This window comes from Protomyctophum bolini (assembly GCF_963924005.1).
Source record: "Protomyctophum bolini genome assembly, chromosome: 16".
Classification (NCBI taxonomy): domain Eukaryota; kingdom Metazoa; phylum Chordata; class Actinopteri; order Myctophiformes; family Myctophidae; genus Protomyctophum; species Protomyctophum bolini.
In genome coordinates, this window is record NC_137877.1 from 5816518 (window position 1) to 5839344 (window position 22827).

The 22827-nt window shown below is 43.3% G+C and overlaps 2 protein-coding genes across 2 annotated transcripts in view; both read left to right on the forward strand.

Annotated features, from left to right (window-relative positions):
- The window catches only part of mgat4a (alpha-1,3-mannosyl-glycoprotein 4-beta-N-acetylglucosaminyltransferase A), a 37421-nt gene extending 17184 nt beyond the window's left edge, over positions 1-20237 (forward strand). Inside the window, exons 3-16 of the mRNA XM_080785484.1 lie at positions 1114-1254; positions 9579-9712; positions 9878-9924; positions 10097-10210; positions 11858-11933; positions 12561-12675; positions 13079-13209; positions 13559-13666; positions 13779-13853; positions 15329-15447; positions 16466-16544; positions 16790-16850; positions 17220-17332; positions 17468-20237. Coding sequence (XP_080641610.1) covers positions 1114-1254; positions 9579-9712; positions 9878-9924; positions 10097-10210; positions 11858-11933; positions 12561-12675; positions 13079-13209; positions 13559-13666; positions 13779-13853; positions 15329-15447; positions 16466-16544; positions 16790-16850; positions 17220-17332; positions 17468-17494 — 1340 coding nt within the window. The 3' untranslated portion in view covers positions 17495-20237. The remainder of the gene's footprint in view (positions 1-1113; positions 1255-9578; positions 9713-9877; positions 9925-10096; positions 10211-11857; positions 11934-12560; positions 12676-13078; positions 13210-13558; positions 13667-13778; positions 13854-15328; positions 15448-16465; positions 16545-16789; positions 16851-17219; positions 17333-17467) is intronic.
- A 395-nt stretch (positions 20238-20632) lies between these two features.
- Positions 20633-22717, forward strand: coa5 (cytochrome C oxidase assembly factor 5). Its single transcript, XM_080785144.1, has 3 exons — positions 20633-20847; positions 21073-21156; positions 22470-22717. Exons 1-3 carry the CDS (start codon positions 20746-20748, stop codon positions 22509-22511), a joined length of 228 nt encoding a protein of 75 aa, XP_080641270.1. The 5' UTR covers positions 20633-20745; the 3' UTR covers positions 22512-22717.
- The last annotated feature ends 110 nt before the right edge of the window (positions 22718-22827 follow it).

Genomic DNA, 22827 nt, shown 5'->3' on the forward strand with positions numbered 1-22827 from the left:
GAGGCAATTAAAAAACAGGACCTGCGCGTTTCGACCAAAAGGTCTTCGTCAGGGTCTATCTGAGATAGACCCTGACTCATCAATAAATTATAGGAATCTAATATTTTCACCGAAGACAGAGTGCCTTGGATTCCTTTATTCTTTGAAAGTCTGCACTTTTGGGAATTAAGCAGTACAACTTGAAGGAAAGATACCTTTTTTTGACTAAGATTAAATAATGTTCTGTTATACAGTACATCCAAAATGATAGTACCCTGGACACACACTCTGTCCGATCCAGTTTTTATTATTAACTTAATTCGACCGATGTCGAATTATTTAGTAGGGACCAACTCCTCCGCCAGCTCCGTGACCGTGAGTCCGTGTGTGTCTGTGAAACCCTGCGAGGTAAGCTCTCTGCCAGTGTGCCCACAGCGTGCAGTTAAAAGGGGGGAGAGACCGCTACCTAGTGAATGTGTGTGCGTCTGTGTGCGAGAGAGGGAGAGAGAGAGAGAGAGAGAGAGTGTGTGTGTGTGTGTGTGTGTGTGTGTGTGTGTGGGCATGGGGTGGTCATGGAATGGTTTTAACTACTTTTCCCTAATTCCAGTCTTAACAATCAGACTTTCCCCCATTTCCACTGAGATTATGGGGATTTCTTTCTAGGGCGGGATATCTGTATTCCTCTAAATCTATGTTTAAAAAAAAGGCTAAATCGACATTAAAAAAGCCCAAAAAGTAAAGTTACTGTGCAAGAGAAATTATTGCACTTACTCTTAACAGTGTGGTGTGACAACAGAACATATTAGAATATCACAAAGTCACCAAACAGGTCTTGTAGCTGTATGAACTTTATTTATATACAGTAGCACCTTTCAAAACCATGTTCCAAAGTGCTGTACAGTACAAGGTTAAAAAAACAACATATAGCAAGTCACAATCAAAAGCAATTTGAAAACGAGAATGTAGCAGCAGAAGATGTAGCGGCTTCAATAAATAAAAATTGCTTCTACTGCACACGTATAGATCTCAGGACTTTTTCAAAGCAACAGCCCTATTGCTTTGGATCCTTTGGATCTATAGATTGTCTCTTGAATGATAAACTAACCGACAAAGACCTGTTTATTTACATTGTAGATGAGACACAGAAACTGCTGAAGGAACTAGCCAGTCGAAAACCTCTACAGGTGCCAAATATCTACCACCACCTGCCTCATCTACTCAACAATGAGGGCAGCCTGCACCCTGCTGTACAGGTTGGCATGGGACGCACCGGAGGTGAGGAACACACACACACACACACACACACACACACACACACACACACACACACACACACACACACACACACACACAATTGAATTATTTGATTTGGTCCACACTACGTCTGGGTACATCTTGACGTGATATCCTGACACACAGCCACCGCCACAGGAGTTGCAAAAGTTCCAAAAGCTGTACCCACTACATTAACGATCGTAGTTAGAACATTGGGTTTATTTTTATGTCCCCCAATCCAAGGACTGTCTAAAAAGGACGAGACGCGAAGACCGTAAGGGCGCCGCCATGTTGCTCACATGGTGCTCCATGGAAGGAAAGAAACATGCGCAATAATGGGCTTTATGCAGCCAACACTTCCTCGTTCAGCTTCCTTGGTCTCAACTGCTGCATGTTTCTTTCCTTCCATGGAGCACCATGTGCGCAACATGGCGGCGCCCTTACGGTCTTCGCGTCCCGTCCTCTTTAGACAGTCCTTGCCCCAATCTGGAAACCCAGTAGAGTCGACAGTTTGTCTCGAGAGACAAATTCCCCCCAAAATGAGTTATATAGGGCCTTTTTTGTAAATGAGCTCAACAAAGCATAGTTGAAACATAAAGGCTTACAACATAAGATATGAACTGACATGTCAGTGTACACTGAATGATTTTTTTATTTTTTAAATAAAGATTTGGCACATACACAAGTAAAGCTCACAACATTACGATGCATTGCGAGCTTGTAGAACATAATTGCTGCGGGGGGGGGGGGGGGGGGGGTGAATCGTTAGAAAATAGGGCTTAAGTGGTTAAGTGACTGCAAATTAAATTATCTGTACACGTGGCAGTGAATGTCATAATCATGTGGTCGTGTGTGTGTGTGTGTGTGTGTGTGTGAAACCTTCAGTTGTGTGATTGTGGTTAAGATCACCAAACACAAACACACATTAGAACTAGAAAGGTCGCAATTTTTCAAAATTGCAAAGTGTGGTTGCCACAGTCGCTTACATAGGCCCCTCCCACTAATATTGCCAGCCAATTACAATGTCACGTCACCCCTGTGATCATGCATAACTACCCCAGCACGAAAAGCTACTATACGGCCTGTTTTGAAACCGAATATACAAAAGATATTTTGACACTACTTTTCTTTCACTTAAAGGAGGAAACTGATGACAAAAAGATACAAAAAGAGAGAACTATTTCAACTTCATGTTGACATATCCGTGGTGCAGTAGATCATATCATGGAGATGTGGTCCGGTCCCATTTAGACCTGAAGACATTTCTGCAAATGTCAGTTTTCTGAAAACCCTATGTTTCTATGTCAGTCATTCTTAAAGTTTTTCATGTCAAGGACCCCAAAAATATATGTAATTGGCCGCCGACCCCCATCTGAAAATATGTTGTTCCAGGGACCCCCCATGAAGCAAAGATTGAGTTAAAAACGATCGCTCTGACAGAATACATACCATGTGACCGGGCTGTTTTCTGCGCCCTCAATGTCGCAACTCTGTCTATACTCTATGGCTCTGTACGTTGTAATCCAAACGTACACGTGTGTGGGTAAAATGGGTGGCCTGGCTGGGTGTATGACTTGACTACCGCGGCCTGAATGATTCAGCCCTGCAGCGAGATATGATCTGGACAACAGATGTCAATATGAAGTTGAGGATAACATTGACCACTTCTGTGTCTTAGTTATACATACTCTCTCCTTTCTTTTGTAATCTTTTGTGTCATCAGACGGACAGCTTGGTCATATACTTCTCTCTTTGTTGACGTTTTGTTAACTCATCCTCCTGCCGTTAACCCAGTGGTGGAAAGTAAATAAGTACATTTACTCAAATACTGTACTTAAGTACAATTTTGAGGTATTTGTACTTTACTTGACTCCAATTTCCAATACATTTACAAAATCTGTAGGAGGAGAAGCCAAAAGTGTGTTTTGGAGAAAATTCAAATTTGCAGGAATTTCTTTCCTGACGAAAATGTGGAAATGCATCATGACCAAAGGAATCCATGGAAAAAGAGAATTTGATTGTACGACTTACGGTTCAAGAGTTATAGGGGAAAGCGTAAAGTGGGCTGTTATAGCGCCACCATGAGGCCGACTGATGTAATTCCTTTTCAATTAATTTTCATAATTATTATGAACCTCCCTCCCAAGTCTTGTAAATATGGCGCTTACAGTCTCCACTCTCCAATGGAAAGAAATACTTACATTTAGTCTTCGATTTCCCCATTATAAGTCTATGGAGAACTAATTAATTAATATCAATTAAACTATACAACGGATCTCTTAGCAAAATACAAGCACACGATTCCCGATGAAGCCGGTCAATTTGACATAATGGCTCGAGTGTGTGCGGCAAAAATTGTGGGAGGAGTAGTGCGGCAAAGTATCGCTCATTTACAATAACAATAGTCTGGTTGCCCTGTTAGGCTGTTAGGGCAACCACACTAAATAGCAAGCATTGACAATCACAAAAGGTCTCTCTGGTCCATGATTCCCTATAATAAAGACTTCGATTTCTACACATATATAATTATAAATTCACCGAAGACGGAGTGCCTTGGATTCTTTTCTTTTTAAGCTGCAATTCACGTTTTTGACAAGCAGTACTACTTGGAGGAAGGATACCTTTTGTCTATATAATTATAAATAAGTAGGAGCCAGCCTCGGGAGTGAGAATTTTGCATTCAGTGGATGAATTGGCGGGCAGGACAACTCAAGGGGCGGTTTCTCATTCCTTGTGACAATGTCTGAGGGGAAGAACCGAGGCCCAAGACAAATTGGAAAGGAGGAGAAGATGGGGGGGGGGACAAACAGAAGTTTGTGTCTGTGGCCGGCGGCGGCCTCCCTCATCTCATCAAAGCCCAGTTATCCATGAGTACAAGTTATTCCCAGAAGAGGTGAGAGGGGGGAAAAAAGCCAGACCCTATCTCTGCCATCTCTCCTCTCTTCTGCCAGTCTGCTTGGTCTTATGGGGGACGGCTAGGTAAGGTACCTGTTACTTGCAAGACAGACTTTTTCTTGTCTAGAGATCCTCCGATAAACATTCACTCTAGACTCTGGATATCCCATGGCACAGTGCTGCTGTCTGTTGCCTTGTTGTACTGCAATTGTCGTGATGAGTAGTGAGTGGGTTTTTTTGTGAGGATTTGACTGTGCAGTGTATGCGTCAGTATCTGAGGTTGATTAAATAAGTTGATGTTAGACATGGTCTGGAGGTTTGGAAATTGTAATATTGTGATATTGTGATAATAGGTTACCAAAATGTACCAGCCCAAAGTATTGTCACATTTTCAATATCAAGGTATTGATATTTAGATTTTGAAAATATTACCCAGCCGTATAATTGAGGCAGGTAATCCAGACATGCTTGATAAAGTATTACATCTCCCATTCTCTGTTGTACGGCTATTCTCCTGTCTGGGTTAATTCTCTCTCTCTCTCTCTCTCTCTCTCTCTCTCTCTCTCTCTCTCTCTCTCTCTCTCTCTCTCTCTCTCTCTCGTTATCATGCTCGTATCTTTTTTTCCCCTTACTCTCTGCCTGGTTTCTCTGCAGGTCTAAGCATATCTGACATTGAGATATTTATAGTAGTGCACTGCAAATTAGGACATCATCACGACTTCCATTATATTGAGTTAAGGATTGTGGGTAAAAATCGGAGCACAGTGTCCGAGAGAAAGATTACCCTGTTCTGCACCAGACTGTCCTCGGGCCATGACAGTTTTCAACCCCATTATAATAATCAAAATGAGCCTCATATCAGCGTTTTTCTCAACTTTTATCCCCTCAACCCTCCCCGTTTAGCCCTTTAGCCTGCTTTTGTGGTATTCGCTGTACATTTTTAGAAATGTTGAAGTGTTTGTATGATTTGCATACAGGTTTTCAGAAGAATTCCATTGTTGACTAAGGCCTCACCTTAAGGTGAGGTCAGAATTCCATTGTTGACTAAGGCCTCACCTTAAGGTGAGGTCAGAATTCCATTGTTGACTAAGGCCTCACCTTAAAGGTAGAGTCAGTGATTTCACTTAATTCAAATATCACTTATTTTTTTGTTTTGTTGTGATAATCCTCTCTACTATAGAGTGTGCTGACCATATAAGGAGTTCCTCCTTGTCCCCAGTTAACCCCTGGGGGTCAAAAAACCTTAGGTTTCGTTTTTGTTCTCTATCCTGATTGGATGAAAGCTTGTGTCCCAAGGCAAAAACGAAACCTAAGGGTTTTTGACTGAAATCACTGACACCCCCTTTAAGGTGAGGTCTAAAAGGTGTCACCAGCTCAGTGTCGTTGTGGTTAGAGTGTCCACCCTGCGACTGGGAGGTCGGGGTTCAATCCCTGGCCGGGTCATACCAAAGACTCTAAAAATGCCTCCCTGCTTGACACTCGGCATCAAGGGTTGGATCCCTGCGACATACTAGCGTCATGTCCAGGGGGTGTACTTGTACATCAAACTCCCTCACACTACAGAAACAGGAGATAGGCTCCGCCGCTCCTGCCCTTAGTGCCCTATGGGCCGCATGGCTCGGCAAGGCTACTTACTTACTTAAGGTGTCACACTTGTGTTCTGTGTGTCTTAAGGTGTGACACCTGGCCGCCTCAATGCATTTCCAATGGTTTCATGACACTGACCTTGTTGCATGGCTGTCTTCTCACTCTCAAACGTCCCAGCCCTTGTATTAAAAAGAAAATCACCCCCGCGTGAAGTGAGGGGCGCTCTTATCATCATACATCATCTCGTTCCGGCCGATCACAATTTGCGTCCTCACTTTTGTCTTCAATGTTTGAGTTTACACAAACACTCAAAAACTGGCCATTCATTGTCAATGGCATTCAATGTTTGCGTTTGCACAAACACTCAAAAACTGGCCATTCATTGTCAATGGCATTCAATGTTTTGTGTTAGGACAATGTTTGTTTTTTACCAGTGGTGTCATGATGATTTTTTTTTTCTGGTACCACAGAACGTCACGCACACGTGCATGTGCGCATCGCTGCATGCACACTGCATAGCCAAATACAAATAGTTTATGAGAGTTTTAGACACACAAACACAAAAGTAGACTTAAAATAGTCAGACAAACATCTTTACTGCACACTAGCGAAACTAAAAAGTTTGCTTTGGACGAATGAATCTGTTGTTTGATGGAGGTGGAGGCATTCTTGTGTGCAGAACGACACACAGCAGCAGTATAGCCTACTGGAGCCATACTGGCTACTAAGTGTGCATGCTACGTGTGCTCATGTATAAACAGTTAAAAGCTGTTGTTATGCAAAGTAGGATCCATTTGAATTCGGCACGGTACTTGACACGGTGTGAAAATAGAGAGGAGGGGGCGCCAGTAAACTTGGACCACTGGGTAGTACTTGGTGTGTCTTGGAAAGTCTGTCGACGCAAGGTTGGTGCGTCTTCTCTTGAATCTATACGCAGGGCTTAACGTTCTCAGTCCTGAGGACTGAGATTTCAGTCCTGAGGATCTCATAGGGGTCATTTAATGAGATCAGTGCAAAAAAACATTTTCAGTCTTGGGATTGTTTTTGGCTTTAAGCCCTGTGCAGTGTGCACGCACGTGCACCGTTCCGTTCCGTCCCTGCGAGTGCACGTCAAACAATTACTGGTACTACGGCGTGGTGGTACTGTGTTCCACAAGCATGACACCACTGGTTTTTACACAAACCCTCAAAGCTGGACATAGGAGGGGCAAGCGCCCCTCAAAAAGGGCACCCATTCACTGCTGGGGTCGAGTAAGGAGGAGTTTTTCCTCAGTGGTGTTGTTGTTGTTTTTTTTTTGTTTTTTTTATGTGGACATTTTTGGAACCGTACACAAGCGCCCACTCCCATTTCTTTTGTTTGGGTGAAATCAGTCCCTGCTATATCACCTGTCTGTCTGAGAGGCTCAAGTTCAGACAGAGAAATGTAGATTGTTGTTTTTCCCCGAATGACATGAAAGGGCCGTAAGCGGCTGAAAGGGCAGACCGATAAAGCGAGTCGAGGGGGGAGAGAGAGAGGAGGAGGGGTTTACCGGTAGTCTGAGAGTTGTGTCCTCCTCCTTGCGTGCGTTCTCACTCACTCACTGTCTCCCACCCTCCCTTATTCTGTCACTCTCTTGTCTCTTTCCCCTTCCTCCCACACTCGCCTTTCATCCTCGACCTACTTTCTGGTGGTGGTGGTGGTGGTGGTGGTGGTGGGGAGTGTTGCTCTGCGGTGCGAGCCCCGTGCAGTGCCAAGCAACGTTGAAAGAAGGGGGGACAGATTCTCCACGCTGCATGGATCACTCTGGAGAATTGCAACCCTTTCTCTCACGATCCACTCTCTCACCATTACATTCCACCCCCCCCCCCCCCCCCCCCTCCCACACACAAGTTTGTTTTGTGCTTTTTTTTGAGGCCCCCCCCCATCGTCTCCGATCAACCCATTGTCTGCTGCTGCTCTACATATTTTCCCCCTTTTTAACCCTGTGCACGCACACACGCAGACATACACACAGTCACACACACACACACACACACACACACACAGATCTGCACACAAAAACATGCATGCGCTCCCATTTTGCACAAAAGAGCCCGAAAAGCTGAATTTACTTATTTTCTTTTACGACCACAAAGCATCAACAATTTATTACGTGTTGTACAGAATATATAATATAAAATATGTTTTGCTAGGACGACCGTAGGATTTAATTGTCAATTAACCACGCATGAAAACGAGAACTCTAGATAAGAGGGAAGTAATCTAACGCTGCCATCTTTCTCCATTTTATTTTTATTTATTTTCTCCTGGTCCTGTGTACCAGAGGAGATTCAGAACAGAGCGATTCAGTGTCGGATAAACTCCCTCAGTACTAACTTACTTATCTTGCCCCTCTTGTTGTTTCACACTCCATCCATGGACTCACTCACTCATCCATTCTCTCTTAACTCTTCTTCTCTCCCGCTCTCACACTCACACTCACCCACACTCTCTCCCATTCTTCCCAGTCAAAGTGGCGCTTGTCTCCTAGTGGGTCAAATGGAGTGATCTTGGAGAGCAGTCTATAAGGGGGGGGGTGTGTTTGTTCTCTCGTTCACGCTGTCCTCCGTTGAACTTGACCCCTGCTCCTTAGTGTCAGCAGCGTATCACTATCAGTTGGGGTTGGATAACCTGGACCAGAACCTATTGACCTCTCTCTCTCACTCACAGTAACACACTGACACACACACACACACACACACACACACACACACACACACACACACACTTTTGATTGATTGTAGTATTTATTAACAGTTTGTAGAATGGGTACATTTCACATGAAGGCACAACTCGATACAAAGTTTGCAGCATTGGGTACATAACATTTCACACATGAAAGCACAACTCAATACAAAGACTGTTAACTCTGGACGACACACTGATAAAGCATTACACTTTTTCAATTCGTCATAACATTTAGAGACGAACAAATATACAAAAATACAGGAAATCATGTAAGGAGGTAAAAAGGGAAAGGAAATGTATACAGTATAAGGGGGTGGGGCGGTGGGGGGGATTCAGATTTTACAGGGGCCAGTTTCAAATTGCAGCCGTCCGTAGGTGCCCTTTGAGAGCGGTTTTGAAGGAGTCAAGGGATTTGCATGTCTTAATGGCTGTTGGTAGGGCGTTCCACATTTTGGTGGCATGGTAGCGAAAATAATTTAGTCCCTACACACACACAGTCACACACACAATTAGAAATCTCCTATTTTCACAGGAAACACAGTGGGCTCCATTTTCGTCACCGCTAAACCCCTTCCCTAAACGTCTTTGCCTTTTTTTTTTTTTTTACTATTTTTCAAAACATCTTTGAATAGTTAAAATGGCCAGTCTACAAGCTCACAACGTGTCAATGTAGATTGGCTAGTTGAACTATTAAAAAAAGTTTTTAAAAATAGTAAAAATAAAAAAAGGCAAAGAAGTTTAGGGATTAGGGTTTAGCCGGCGGGACGGAAATGGAGCCTGGTATCTTCTATCTAAGCCTTACAAGATACCAGGCTCCATTTTATCTTAGAATCTAACCCATTCTGAACGGGAACCCATTTTGGTGTTAGCATCATGTTATGCTTTAGCTATTGAAAAATAGCAGATCTACAAGCTCATAGCGCGCCACCGAGTGGCGCGCTACGAGCTTGTAGGTCTGCTATTTTTGAAAAATCGAAGAACGACTGACATTTTTTAGAATATGATCTCAGGTCAGAATGAAAACTGTCAGGATGTAGAAGACATTTTTAGAATCTGATCTCAGGTCAGAATGGGCTAAGGAGGTAGTCGGATGATCTCTGTGACTCTGTTCTCATCCTGCTCCTTCCTTCCACAGTCTCCATGGTGATGGGCATCCCCACGGTGAAGCGGAAGGTGAAGTCCTATCTGTCGGAGACACTGCGCTCACTCATCGACAAGCTGTCGCCCGAGGAGAAACTCGACTGTGTTATTATCGTTTATGTAGGCGAGGTGAGTTGACCCATTCACACACGCACGGTGTATGTCCAGCACTAAAAGTCTTCGCAAACCAAATGTATCATCATACTAATGTGTGTGTGTGTGTGTGTGTGTGTGTGTGCGTGTGTGTGCGTGTGTGCGTGCACCTGTGTTTTTGTGTGACTCTTGTCTCCGCAGACTGACGTAGAATATGTTCACAGTGTGGTGGCCGGTCTAGAGAAAGAGTGAGTCACTTCCTGACACACACATGACACACAAACAAAAAAAACCTATTTCCTATCCTTTTTATGATTCGACCGGTTCCTGTCTCGGCCCCACAAAAGAGTCAAAATGTGTTCCTCTGTCGATGCCACCGCCATCCATTCACCCGACGCCTTTTTTTTTTCCTTCCCCCAGGTTCTCCATAGAGTTGAGCTCCGGTCTGATTGAGGTGATCTCTCCTCCGGCCACCTACTACCCTGACCTCACCAACCTCAAAGAGACGTTTGGAGACTCCAGAGAGAGAGTCAGGTGAGACATTACATGGGTTTAGGGACCTTATGAACTGGAGCTGAGCCATGGACAGAAGAGTCACCAGGGATATCGAGTCATTATTGAAAAGTGTGGGTGTGTGTGTGTGTTTTGGGGCCTGGCAGGCAGCGTGGGAAGCCCATGGTGGGACAGAAGAGATGGAGGAGGGCTAAGCTCTTGCAGAACAGCGGAAGCATGAGTCAGGAGGAGGGAAGAGGGAGGTAGTGATGGAGAGAGAGAGAGCTTAGGCCGCCTTGAGTGCTTAGTATTCCACAGGCGCTTAACAAAGTCAGCTCAAGGGCATCCACGTTACCACTCTCTCTCTCTCTCTCTCTCTCTCTCTCTCTCTCTCTCTGTACTGCGCTCCGTGTCTTTATCTCTCGCCCCATCGCCGTGTAGCTCTCGGCCTTTCTCCTCTGTGGTTATCTTCTGTTTGGAGTCAGGCTGACACCCGGCCTCATTAGAAATCTGTTTATGGCGCAGTTTGTCAGTCGGCCACTGATAATGGTATCAGGGCCCAGAAGCCTGCGTGTGTGCAGTGTGTTTCTGTGTGGGCGTGTTGCACGAGATGGAGAAGCTGGCACTGCCGAGGATAAACGGTTATTACATTGTTCAACGTGGGCCAACGTGGTGTTCAATCATTGTTTCTGTTTTTTTCTTCTTTTTTTTCTTTCTTTCATGGAATATTAATAAGAAACTTCCAACCCTCGCATCCAAATACTAAATGAATAGGGCGTGTGCGCCCATCCCCTCACTTAATGATAATTACATTCTCACACTACTGAAACTGCAGCGCCACCCAACCGTGTGTGTGTGTGTGTGTGTGTGTGTGTGTGTGTGTGTGTGTCTGAATTAATCATACTGTGTCAGAAAGACAGTGCGCACATGTGCATAGCACTTGTCTGAATGAATCATACTGTCAGAAAGACAGTGAGTAGGACGTGTGTGTGTGTGTGTGTGTGTGTGTGCCTGTGCCAGCTTTCACACCTGCCCCCTGTTAGCACCACACACACACACCTGTGTCCCACTACCACGAGTGTATATTTAATTATACAGTATATTAGACCTGGACAGTATATATTGCTCTCATATTTTATGGTAATACTGTAGTCTTGTATTTTCCCAGTTCTTAAAGGTTACAATAAAATGATACAAATCTTCTGAACTCAGGCTGTACTATCTGAGTGAAATTGAATGCCTCTAGTTTACAGTACCTGCTTGGTCATTATAGCCACATTACTAATTAACGTTTTTTCTTTTTCTTGCATGTAAATATCATAATATCAATATAGCCCAAATGGTTATCTCTAAAATATTGCAGGCTATATTAGACCTGTGTACGAGTGTGAACTAGAGCTGTGTGATATGGATAAAATCAAATATCACTATATTCTTTGCCAAATATCTCAATAGCGTTAGTTTGATAAATAATTATTAGTAAATGCCTAAACAAGTGGGTAAATGCAAAATGATCAAACACTACATAGCATTACCGTACTGCTTTTTAAAAACGGGAAAATAAAGAGATTTACAATGTGAAACATATCGTAAAGACGATCTACACTACAGTATAGTCTCCTGTTACAATGTCGATATAATATTGATCTATTGCTCAGCCTCCGTGTGATCTCTGCTTCGTTTACGTAGATGGCGGACCAAACAGAACCTGGACTATTCCTTCCTCATGATGTATGCCGTCAGCAAAGGGGTATACTACGTCCAGGTAGGTCCCTGGGACTTTGGAATACATGGAATGTCACCGACACGAGTCTTCTTCCCATTCCAATCTTTGCCGATCTGGGTGGGGTGACAGTGCACGCTGTGCTTGTTAGTTGTTACCGCCGGTGCGCACGCTGTCAGTTTTGCAGCACGCCGTGCCCAATTTAGACTGTACCGCTTCAAAGGAGAGCCTTTCTAAACTGTCCATTGTACTGTGCTGTACATGTGTGTGTGTGGGTGGTGGTGGTGTTGCAAAGTCTCCCATCAGAGCTGAGGAGTTATGACTCCTTCTCAGAGCATAGCCAATTCCACTCACTCTCGGGCTAATCCTCTTAAGCCTCGAGAGAGCTCGTCTGTCTTTTTGGCTCATCTCGGCTGCTCTCAATTTGCCTCTGTGCATACGGGCTTGTTTCCCCTCGGCAGTTAAAGAGTTTAAAAGCCAAGCTGTAAGGAACACCAGTCTGTGTATGGGTCCAGTTTTATGGGTTCCATCTTTCACGGTGATCTTACGATGCATGTGTCCCCCCAACAACTCCCCAGACTCCCCCACAACTCCCCAGACTCCCCCACAACCCCCAAAACTCTTCCCTAGATCGCATTGATGCATTTGCTTCGTACTCTTCTCATACAGTTGGAGGACGATATCGTGGCCAAGCCCAACTACTTTGCGACTATGAAGAACTTTGCCCTGCAGCTGTCCTCTGAGGACTGGATGATCCTGGAGTTCTCTCAGCTGGGCTTCATTGGTACGTCGTCATGAATCCAGAATAGATTTGCCTATACTGTTGATCAAAATGTCTTTTTTGGGATGTTGGCGTCCTGCAGACATCTCAAACATTTCTCTATATCGTACAGTATATGTTGCAATCATTATCTTAGGTACACGAGAGACAAAGCACATCAAATCTGTTAGAAGATTTCACGAATGCATTGATGTCGACTAAAAAGAATCCACCAGGCTTTTCTTTCTGTGTTTTCAGAGACACAAGCCTTCTGCTGGACACTCCTATTGACTCCTATTTCACTTACATTATTTACATCAAGAGTTGCTCGAGTTGTACCTTGCTCTCTCAGTGGTTTTGATGAGCTCTCACCTAATTATCCAGTGGTTTATGAACCTGATCCAAACCCTCCTGTGTGGTCTCGTAGGAAAGATGTTCCAAGCTCCGGACCTCAACCTCATCGTGGAGTTCATCTTCATGTTCTACAAGGAGAAGCCAATCGACTGGCTGCTGGACCACATTCTCTGGGTGAAAGTCTGCAATCCCGAGAAGGATGCCGTACGTATGCATATCCTGTGATGCCAGATGTTGGTGTTTCTTTTGGTATTCTTGGATGTATTTAACCCATTCTGAACGGGAACCCATTTTGGTGTTAGCATCATGTTATGCTTTAGCTATTGAAAAATAGCAGATCTACAAGCTCGTAGCGCGCCACCGAGTGGCGCGCTACGAGCTTGTAGGTCTGCTATTTTTGAAAAATCGAAGAACGACTGACATTTTTTTAAATCTGATCTCAGGTCAGAATGGGTTAATCAGACCAGTGTGTGTCCAGTGGAAACCTCGTATGAATCTGATCTCAGGTCAGAATGGGTTAAATCATTCCACTTTTTCCCCCGTCATTATGCAGAAGCACTGTGAGCGCCAGAAGTCCGGCCTGCGCGTGCGTTTCAGGCCCTCGCTGTTCCAACACGTGGGCCTCCATTCCTCTCTCGCCGGAAAGATCCAGAAGCTCACTGTGAGTCTCGACCCGGACGACTGTTGACCTCCTTTTTGAACCTGCTCGTTTCAACATCTGAGCGTGGGCTGTTGCCGCTGTGATCATTCACTTCCTGTTGTTATTTGTTCAGGACAAAGACTTCCTGAAGCCGCTGCTCCACAAGATCCATGTCAACCCGCCGGCTGAAGCCTCCACGTCAATGAAGGTATGTCCTCAAGACAAGTACTGTATATCTGAAGCCTCCACGTCAATGAAGGTACGGCCTCAAGACAAGTACTGTATATCTGAAGCCTCCACTTCAATGAAGGTATGGCCTCAAGACAAGTACTGTATATCTGAAGCCTCCACGTCAATGAAGGTACGGCCTCAAGACAAGTACTGTATATCTGAAGCCTCCACTTCAATGAAGGTATGAAGGCCTCAAGACAAGTACTGTATATCTGAAGCCTCCACGTCAATGAAGGTATGGCCTCAAGACAAGTACTGTATATCTGAAGCCTCCACTTCAATGAAGGTACGGCCTCAAGACAAGTACTGTATATCTGAAGCCTCCACTTCAATGAAGGTATGGCCTCAAGACAAGTACTGTATGTCTTGTGATAGCGGGTTCTATGGGGCACTTCAATGAAGGTATGGCCTCAAGACAAGGACTGTATATGTTGTGATAGCGGGTTCTATGGGGCACTTCAATGAAGGTATGGCCTCAAGACAAGTACTGTATGTCTTGTGATAGCGGGTTCTATGGGGCACTTCAATGAAGGTATGGCCTCAAGACAAGTACTGTATGTCTTGTGATAGCGGGTTCTATGGGGCACTTCAATGAAGGTATGGCCTCAAGACAAGGACTGTATATGTTGTGATAGCGGGTTCTATGGGGCACGTCGAATAATTCTGAGAAGGTTTTAAATATTGATTTGCCAAACTGTATTCAACCCATTTAGGCCTGACGTCAAAATGTATAAAATGTCTTCTAAGTCCTGACAGTTTTCTGTCAGGATTTGCGCCACATTTTCACGATTAAAAAAAAAAAAAAATAGCAGACCTACAAGCTCGTAGCGCGCCACTCGGTGGTGCGCTATGAGCTTGTAGATCTTTTTTTTTTTTTTTTTTCAGCTTGTGCAAGGGTGGCTTGATCTTGTCTGCAACGATCACATATACAGTTGGATCCATGTCGGGCACAAATTTTAGATGGAGCAGTGGAGGCGAATGGCGATGTGTAACCTTAAACTAAGTGATGGTATGTCTTGGACAATTTGAAGAGGAGTGTATCCTATCCATCGCTTCCTTCTAAACCGTAAATTATTACTATTACTATTTCAACTGCTGTTCCAAATGGGCCGCTATGCTCGATAACAGGCTTGCTAAGCCCAAAGCTTATTGATAACGGGTACTCAATCGGGTTTTTTCGGGCATCGGTTATCAAGCTCCATCCCTAGTGTGAAGTGAGGGGCGCTCTTATCGTTTGTGTAGGACCAAAATAGCCGATTTGCTCGTCTACATATGACGTAAATTCTCCATTCATTGTCAATGGGAATTTAATGTTTGTGTAAGACGAAAACTGTACTGTAGTTGAATATACGTAGGAGGGGCATGCGCACTGTAACAAAAGGCAGTAGTAATAATATACTGCAATCAGTGATTGATAATAGACAAGTAAGAAATAAACGTTTACCATTGCAGGTGTACCAAGGCCACACGCTGGAGAAGACTTACCTAGGTGAAGATTTCTTCTGGGCCATCACTCCTACAGCAACTGACTACGTTCTCTTCAAATTTGACAGACCTGTTAGCATAGAGAGGTGAGTGTGTAGGAAGCAATATGTGTTGGCGTGATCCTTGCGAATGTGCACCCTTGCATATCATTTGTGTGTTACTGTTATGAGACTGGGAGGCCTCACCAAACAAATGTTAATGCAGGTGCGTACACACACACAAGCTGCACAGTCCTCTCTTCTCTCCATCTTTTTCTCCCGCTGATTCAGGGTCAGCTCCAGCGTGCGCGTCTCTGGGGATCAGGGTGGGCTAATGAGAGAGTTCTAAAATAGGCACTCTCAGAGCAGCCTCCTACTCGCTGCAGTTTCAGAAGGAAGACAGCCAAGAGATGCAGTAAAGAAAAGGGGAGCTCATAGTGGGGGATTCATGAAAACCAAGCTGGATATAAAGCAAGGTGCAGACATTGTTAACCACCTGCCGTCCCTTTTTTAGGCATGTCATTTTGTCATGAAAATACCCATAACTCATTGCGTCGCGATTCTTTGTGGGCTTATAGCGTTACGCCATCGTTCAATGAAGATAAAAGAAGCGTTTGCTTGTGTAGTGTTTGCTTGTGTGGAGACTGGAGAAGCAATATGGAAACCACCTCATGAACAAGAGCACGGCGACAGTTAATAAAAGACGGAGAGATGCCGAGAGTAACTCTTGTGGGTTTCACTCATTCTGTCGCTTAGGAATTCACTTACAGTATCTAGACTGCTAGCTGCTCCAGTTTCTGACCTCAAGTGTTTTGTATGGCCTCAAATGCCACTGGCAGTTCTTACAGTGTAGATACAGATTAGAGACAATGTCAGCCGTTAGCAAACCCATCTTTCTTTTTTTCTACGCCCTTTGTAAGTCTCCATGTTTTTCCTTTTCTTTTCAAATATGTGTCTCTTTCCATTTTGCAACAGACTGAAGAACTGGTCATTTTGATAATGCTAACGGACCGTTTGTCTACAGTATGTGGCCTTTTACATGCAGGCCAAAGAGCGACGGTATTCAACGTGATTTCTGCTGGACGTAGAATATGAAGTTGAGTTGTGTAATCATGTGCTTTGGCAGGTTCCTGTTCCGCAGTGGGAACCAAGAGCACCCGGGGGACAGGATAGAGAACACCACTGTGGAAGTTCTCCCCTTCTCGGTGAGGAAGCCCAACTTAAGTGAAATTCAATGCTGCGGTGCACCAAATGTTGTGTCTGATTGGACGAATGTATCCCCGCCCCCCACCACATCTCTCATATTGACTGACTATTGACAAGATCAAGAGCATGCCTTGCTGTAGTCACTGCAGTGTGTGTGCCAGAGGCGAGGCATTTTTGTACACATGCCATGCCATCCATTACACAGTGTTTACAGCTGTTTGTCTCTTATCTTTGTGCTTTTCAGGATGCCGGGCTGCAGACCAAAGAGAAATACAAGCGAACTGAGGACCGGTTTTACAGAATCGGTGGGTAAAAAACCGACACAATCTTTTGATCATTCATGATTTATTTATATTCACACGGCTTGAGATCCATATAAATGCTCACATACTCTAAATCGGTGGATCAGATTTCACACTCCCCCCCCCCCCCCCCCCCCCCTGTTTTTAGTTTTTTCACCTCCTCTGTGTTTGTGTTTTTGTTTTTCTACTGTTCTTGCTCAATCTTTCACTCTCTACCTGTCTTTTACATTCTTTTGTATTGGGGAGTGGGGACAGATCATTTTTGTGACCTTGACACTCGGGTGTCCATTGTGTGTGTGTGTGTGTGTGTGTGTGTGTGTGTGTGTGTGTGTGTGTGTGTGTGTGTGTGTGTGTGTGTGTGTGTGTGTACAGGTCAGTTTGAGAAGGGCGTGGCAGAAGGGGCCGTAGATCCCGCCTTCAATCCTGTGGTTGCACTGCGGCTCTCCGTCCTAAAGGACTCGGCTGTGTGGGCTATCCTCAGCGAGGTAAGCCCAATCACACACACACTGCAGTACAGGAATCTGGTCTCTAGTCATGCTGACCACCCAATGTGGTCCTAATACTCATGTGTCGATACGTCCAGTAATGCAGGTGTGTGTGCTGTGCTTTCCTCCCTGCAGATCCACATAAAGAGGATAGCGGGTTAACCAGCTGTGGGAAGGGGGGTCCACATCAATCATGGCCCCTGGGGGACCTAGAAATCTCCTAGAATGCTAACGCAGACCTTCTGGGTCTGCCTAGCAACCAGAGGTGACAGCATTACAGCCCAACCCAGAGTGGGCCGTAATGGTGCTTCTGTCCATCCCGGCTATGGTATTTCTGTCCATCCAATTGTACCCCTCTTCTTTTAGTTTTTCTTATCCTTCTCCTTTTCCTGCTGCTCCCATTTTTGTGCTCCCAATTCGTGCGCTCCCCCAATTTTGTGTGAATGTGTCGACTACTACTGTACAAAGAACACCCCGGAAAGGTGTCATGAAGAAATAGGTTCCCAGTGTGGCTGTGTGGGGTTGCTCGGCAGCTTTGGACACAATCAAAGAGACAGTCGGATGGAATGGGGGACGATTTATCACATCACGCTACCCTTGTCTGCTGCTCTATGCTGCCACCTCCTGGGAAAGCTGGGGTGTTGCACGTGTGCCACGGTAAAGCTTCCTCGATGATGGAGAAAGTTGTCAACTTGTCATCACTAATGGCCAGTTGCTGTCTGCTCTTTACAATGCTGTACGAGCTCTTTGGCTGAAACGGCAACTTTTGAGAAACAAAATTATGCTGTTCATTCCCCATGGCAAACACTTGTCCATGAAGAATATAATTATCACAGAGATGTAGAATTATTAGCCTACAGTACACAACACAAAATAGATCCCAGGTTTCTATGTAATGATCCCACCCCCCATTAAGAAAGTTACAAATACAAGAAGAAAACCATATCTATCTCACTTCCTGTCCTGTGACGGGGTGTTGTGCTTATGACCTCAATGTCCATTTATAGTAAACCAATCAGACATTGCCTTGGGCATCAGACACCTGAAGGGATATATTGTTATATTGATATATTATTACAACTACAGACGATCTATGAAGGTGATTTAATTTATTTGAAATACATTTTTAATTTGTACAAGAGGTAAGAAATAAATATATTTTTTATTCTATGGAGAGATGTTTATGCTAGTGGAGTGTCTGTCTTTTTTTTGTATGTAGGTGTTTTTCCCCCACAAAAAACTGCCTTTGTCCTGTTTTTTCTTTCGTTTTCGTTTTTTTTTTTTTCATTTCATTTTTCACTTCACAGCTCCTTTGGCCCCTGTGTTATCTGGTGGTTCAAATAGCTCAATTCTAACTGCTGTACCAGTTTTCTGTCCCCCTGTCCCACAGCCACACGGTAACTAAGAATGCATTTTCATACACGAAAGCTAAGTGGTCGCATTTGCAAGTTGATCAGTCCTTTTCGGGAGATTTGTAAAATGAAATATGTGCCTTACATCCAGGTCCTTTTGGAATTGCCTTGGGCAGCATCGTTTGCAATCATTCCCCTCCCTCTTGCCTTCACACCCACACACACACCCATGGCCCGAGTGCAATGATGATCACTGGTAATACGCCATTAATTATACACCTAATATGTTACAGCTGGGGGCAGAAACTTGCTGTGTGTCACTCTGATGTAGATCTCTCGACACCTAGAGGTGTTTTAGATTAACCTTCTGTCAGGACACAGGAGGGTTATACACCGTATGTATAACGTTACCTACTGAAACCGCATGGTTTGCACTGATTTTTCTTTCCTTTTTTATCTTTATTGTCCCATGCACATTATGCTAGTTTTATTTGACATTGGTGGTCCAGTCAACTTTGTGGTTACGATTGGACTCATTTTGACTACTTTGTGCCAACATGTGCCATTTCATTGTAGACTTGTTTGTAGGTCGACAGATTTTACGAGGCAGCCTCATTGAGTGTAAATAATATGAAAAAGCAATGAACATTGTCCAGTTGTTTCTTTATCACACTATGCCTCACGCCATCATTTTATCAAACTGTTATGTGAAATACATGTTTGTTATACAGTCATGTGCGGAGGAGAACCCTTTTTTTATTATTAGTTCATACTCATCTTGGATGTGACAGTGAGTGGTTTGCGCTGGGGTCTAGAGGAAGTGCCTTGAGACTAGTAAACATTTAGCAGAGGGGTTGATTAGAAATGTGCAAACTTGTTTTAAAAAGAAAATTCTCATCCTTTATAAACATTTATATTGTATTATAACCAATTCTGATTTGCTTCCTCTACCCCCTGATCAAATCATCAATGCTTCAGTTGTATTAAGTATATTGGTCTCCATTTGTGACCGCTAAACCCCTTTAGGAATAGTTCAACTACATTGACACATTGTGAGCTTGTAGACTGGCCATTTTAACTATTAAAAAATGTTTGCAAAATAGTAAAAAAAAAAAAAAAACAGGCAAAGAAGTTTAGGGATAAGGGGTTTAGCGGTAACAAATGGAGCCCATTGGATCCCTCTCTTTATCCTCTCTCGGTTGACTAGTTTTGTCTGTTTTGGCATCACTGCAGACGGGAGGAAAAGGGATGAAACCACTTATGGGTGGACCGGGGTTGTTTTGCAAGGGGTACAAAAAGTAGATTGCACCTTGAATGTTTGTAAAATCAATATAAATGGATGTAGTGCTAGTGGGCTCCCTGAGAAGTGTGGATAAAAAGATGGGAGACAAAAACACTCGCCCTTGCCTTACAACCCTGGCTCACACCCATAAATGAATGTGCCTTCATCATCACGTATACATGTGTCTGTCTGCCGTTCTGATTTTTGACACGTTTTCATGGACATCTTTGGAATAAATTAAGTTAATAAAATCATGCCCATGTATGTTGAATGTTGGTTTTATTATTTAACCCAGACACTTCACCGCCACTTCATCAGATAATTTAATATTAAAATTGATTGTGAAATACAATACATACAAAGGAGGAAAATACTGTGGTATTTTGCTATGGTTTTAGCCTTGATGTCTGAAATATAATTAAAGATTATTTCATTATAAAACATTTGGATCTTTATGTTTGTATGGTTGTGGGCTTTCAATCCAAAAACTTACTTTCATGTTTCATTCACATGTCTAGTTACTAGACTAGTAGTACTAGTGTAGTACGTAGGCCTACGTACTAGAAAAGCTTAAAAATGAGAAGGCAAAAGAAAACTACAGATAATCCCAGCGTGCATTGCATTGTATTCAAATTCTTGTACTTCCGCAATCCCATCATGCCCTGCCCGAACATGGCCGCTCACTGCTGTTGTGACATTTCTGTTTGACTACAATACTAATAATTTAATATTTCCCGCAATTGCTTGAGAGTATCGTTCATATATTAAATGTCAACGCGATGCCGAAATACTACGAGGACAAAGAGGAAGACCACAGGGCTTGCGCTGGTGTTCGAGAGGATTTCAAAGCATGTCTCCTTGAACACGACTGTGTCCTAAAGGTAATTGCAGAGCAACGATCTGCAGTTTTGATATGAACATGAAGACAAGTCAAGCTAGTAGCATATTTTAACCTTCCAAAATGCCATGGCAAGCTAATAATTTAAACTGGCGATATGTATGTGTAAGATTTGTTCGTTCCCCTCTTGATATGTAAATCTACGTCCATGACTAGCACTTTGGGAAATGTAACCCGATGCAATGTTTTATTCACTTCAATGTGCCAGGAGGGGAAACTGCCCAGTGACTGTTTGAAGGAAGGTCACTGCAAAGCCCTGCAGATCGCGTTCTTTGAGTGCAAGAGATCTATGGTAAGTCAATAGTTAGTGTTTTACCATAATTCAAACTTTATTCAAGACACTCACAGGGGGGTCCATAGGGCAGAACACATAAAACACAAAAGTAAACAAACTATAAATAAAATAAACAAAGTATAAACAAACAAACAGGGGGGGACTTATGGCTCCACAGCTTAGATGATAGTCTGACAGAGCTCTTAGCAGGGTTAGAAAGTGATGCAATGATGCTGTTCTCAGAGTCTGTTAACCTGCACATAAATGGTACTATACTTACTTTATGATGCAGTCACTCACAACGTGTAATACCGGCCTAACTCTGGTCCATAGCTCTTTGCAAAAGCATTAGAGCTATGGATCAGAGCTAATACCGGCCTATCAAATGTAAAGGCTGATAATATGAGAACACTTGAGGTTGAGAATATAGCATGTTCTGAGTGGTGTGACTGTGAAACGATGTTTTAGCAATCCTTTAATCCTCTTCTTGTATAATCTTGCAGAAAGAACCTACATACTACCTTGATAATCACTGGGTATTCAAATGTACTTATGAATAAGCAAGCAGGGCTTAAGTCTTCACCACTTTTCAACCTATCTTCATATAATTGGTCCTCCATTTATTACTGCTCTGACCCCTTTTGCTTCAGTTATTTCATGGGCCAAAATTGGAACGTTAATTATTATGAATTGAGTGAAACCTACATTAAATTGTTTGTAGGATCACAGTAGTAGCTTTTTCATATTTTCAAAAATGTGTAATACAGCCAATAAATCATTGTCTTCATGTAAGTAATCAACTAGGGAAGTTTCATGGTGGTAACAATTTAATATAGGTATGGTTTTGCCCACTCAATTCCAATTTTGGCTCATGGACTAAGAAAAGCCAAAAACCAAAAAGAACTGAACTGAACTCATAGGAGGGCTGTGGGCAGTTCAGAAATCCCTCTTCCAGTCAATGACATCATCGTTACTAGGCATATTTAAAAATGTATTAGATTTTTATTATCGGCAGAACGATGGCTTCCATTACAGAATTGTAACTTTTCGGGAATAGAAAGCCCGTAGTTTCTATTGGCTTTGATTCCCCATCGATGACGTCACTGGAAGACGTGTTTATGAACTTGCCCACAGCCCTCCTATTATGAGACACAGAATCGGTAGGAAAATAATTGTGATTTTTATCATGAACTTTAGTGAGGATCAATTATAAAAAGATAGGTTGAAAAGTGGTGAAGTCGTCCTTTAAGCCAAGGCAAGCTTATGTCAATCAGTATAAGATGCAATTTTATGCGTTTTATTTTGTGATTGCCATTATGTTCTATCTACAGCTGGACACAAGGTCAAGGTTCCGTGGAAGGAAGGATTATTGACTACGTACAGTATGGGACTTTGTGATGAAGCTCTGGACTGATAAAATGTAAATACATTAATTTAACCTATAGTGGACTGGTAATGTATGTTGCAAGGCTCCCCAGTTTCTCTGGATGACCCCATGTAGGAATAATTGCAAAGGAAAAGTCATCTGACTGCTATGGATGACTGGGAAATAAAGAAACATGTAATAATATTTTGTAAAACCTCAGATCAGTTTTTTTTTATGGTGCTGTTATGTTTGTTATTTCTGATCCGACAGACAATGTCACATACATTACTTCCACACAGACAATGTCACATACATTACTTCCA

Coding starts and splice junctions, on each gene's coding strand:
- coa5 (XM_080785144.1), top strand. CDS start 20,746: ATGCCGAAATACTACGAGGACAAAGAGGAAGACCACAGGGCTTGCGCT. Junction 20,848..21,072: donor AACACGACTGTGTCCTAAAG/GTAATTGCAGAG, acceptor TCAATGTGCCAG/GAGGGGAAACTGCCCAGTGA. Junction 21,157..22,469: donor TTGAGTGCAAGAGATCTATG/GTAAGTCAATAG, acceptor TTCTATCTACAG/CTGGACACAAGGTCAAGGTT.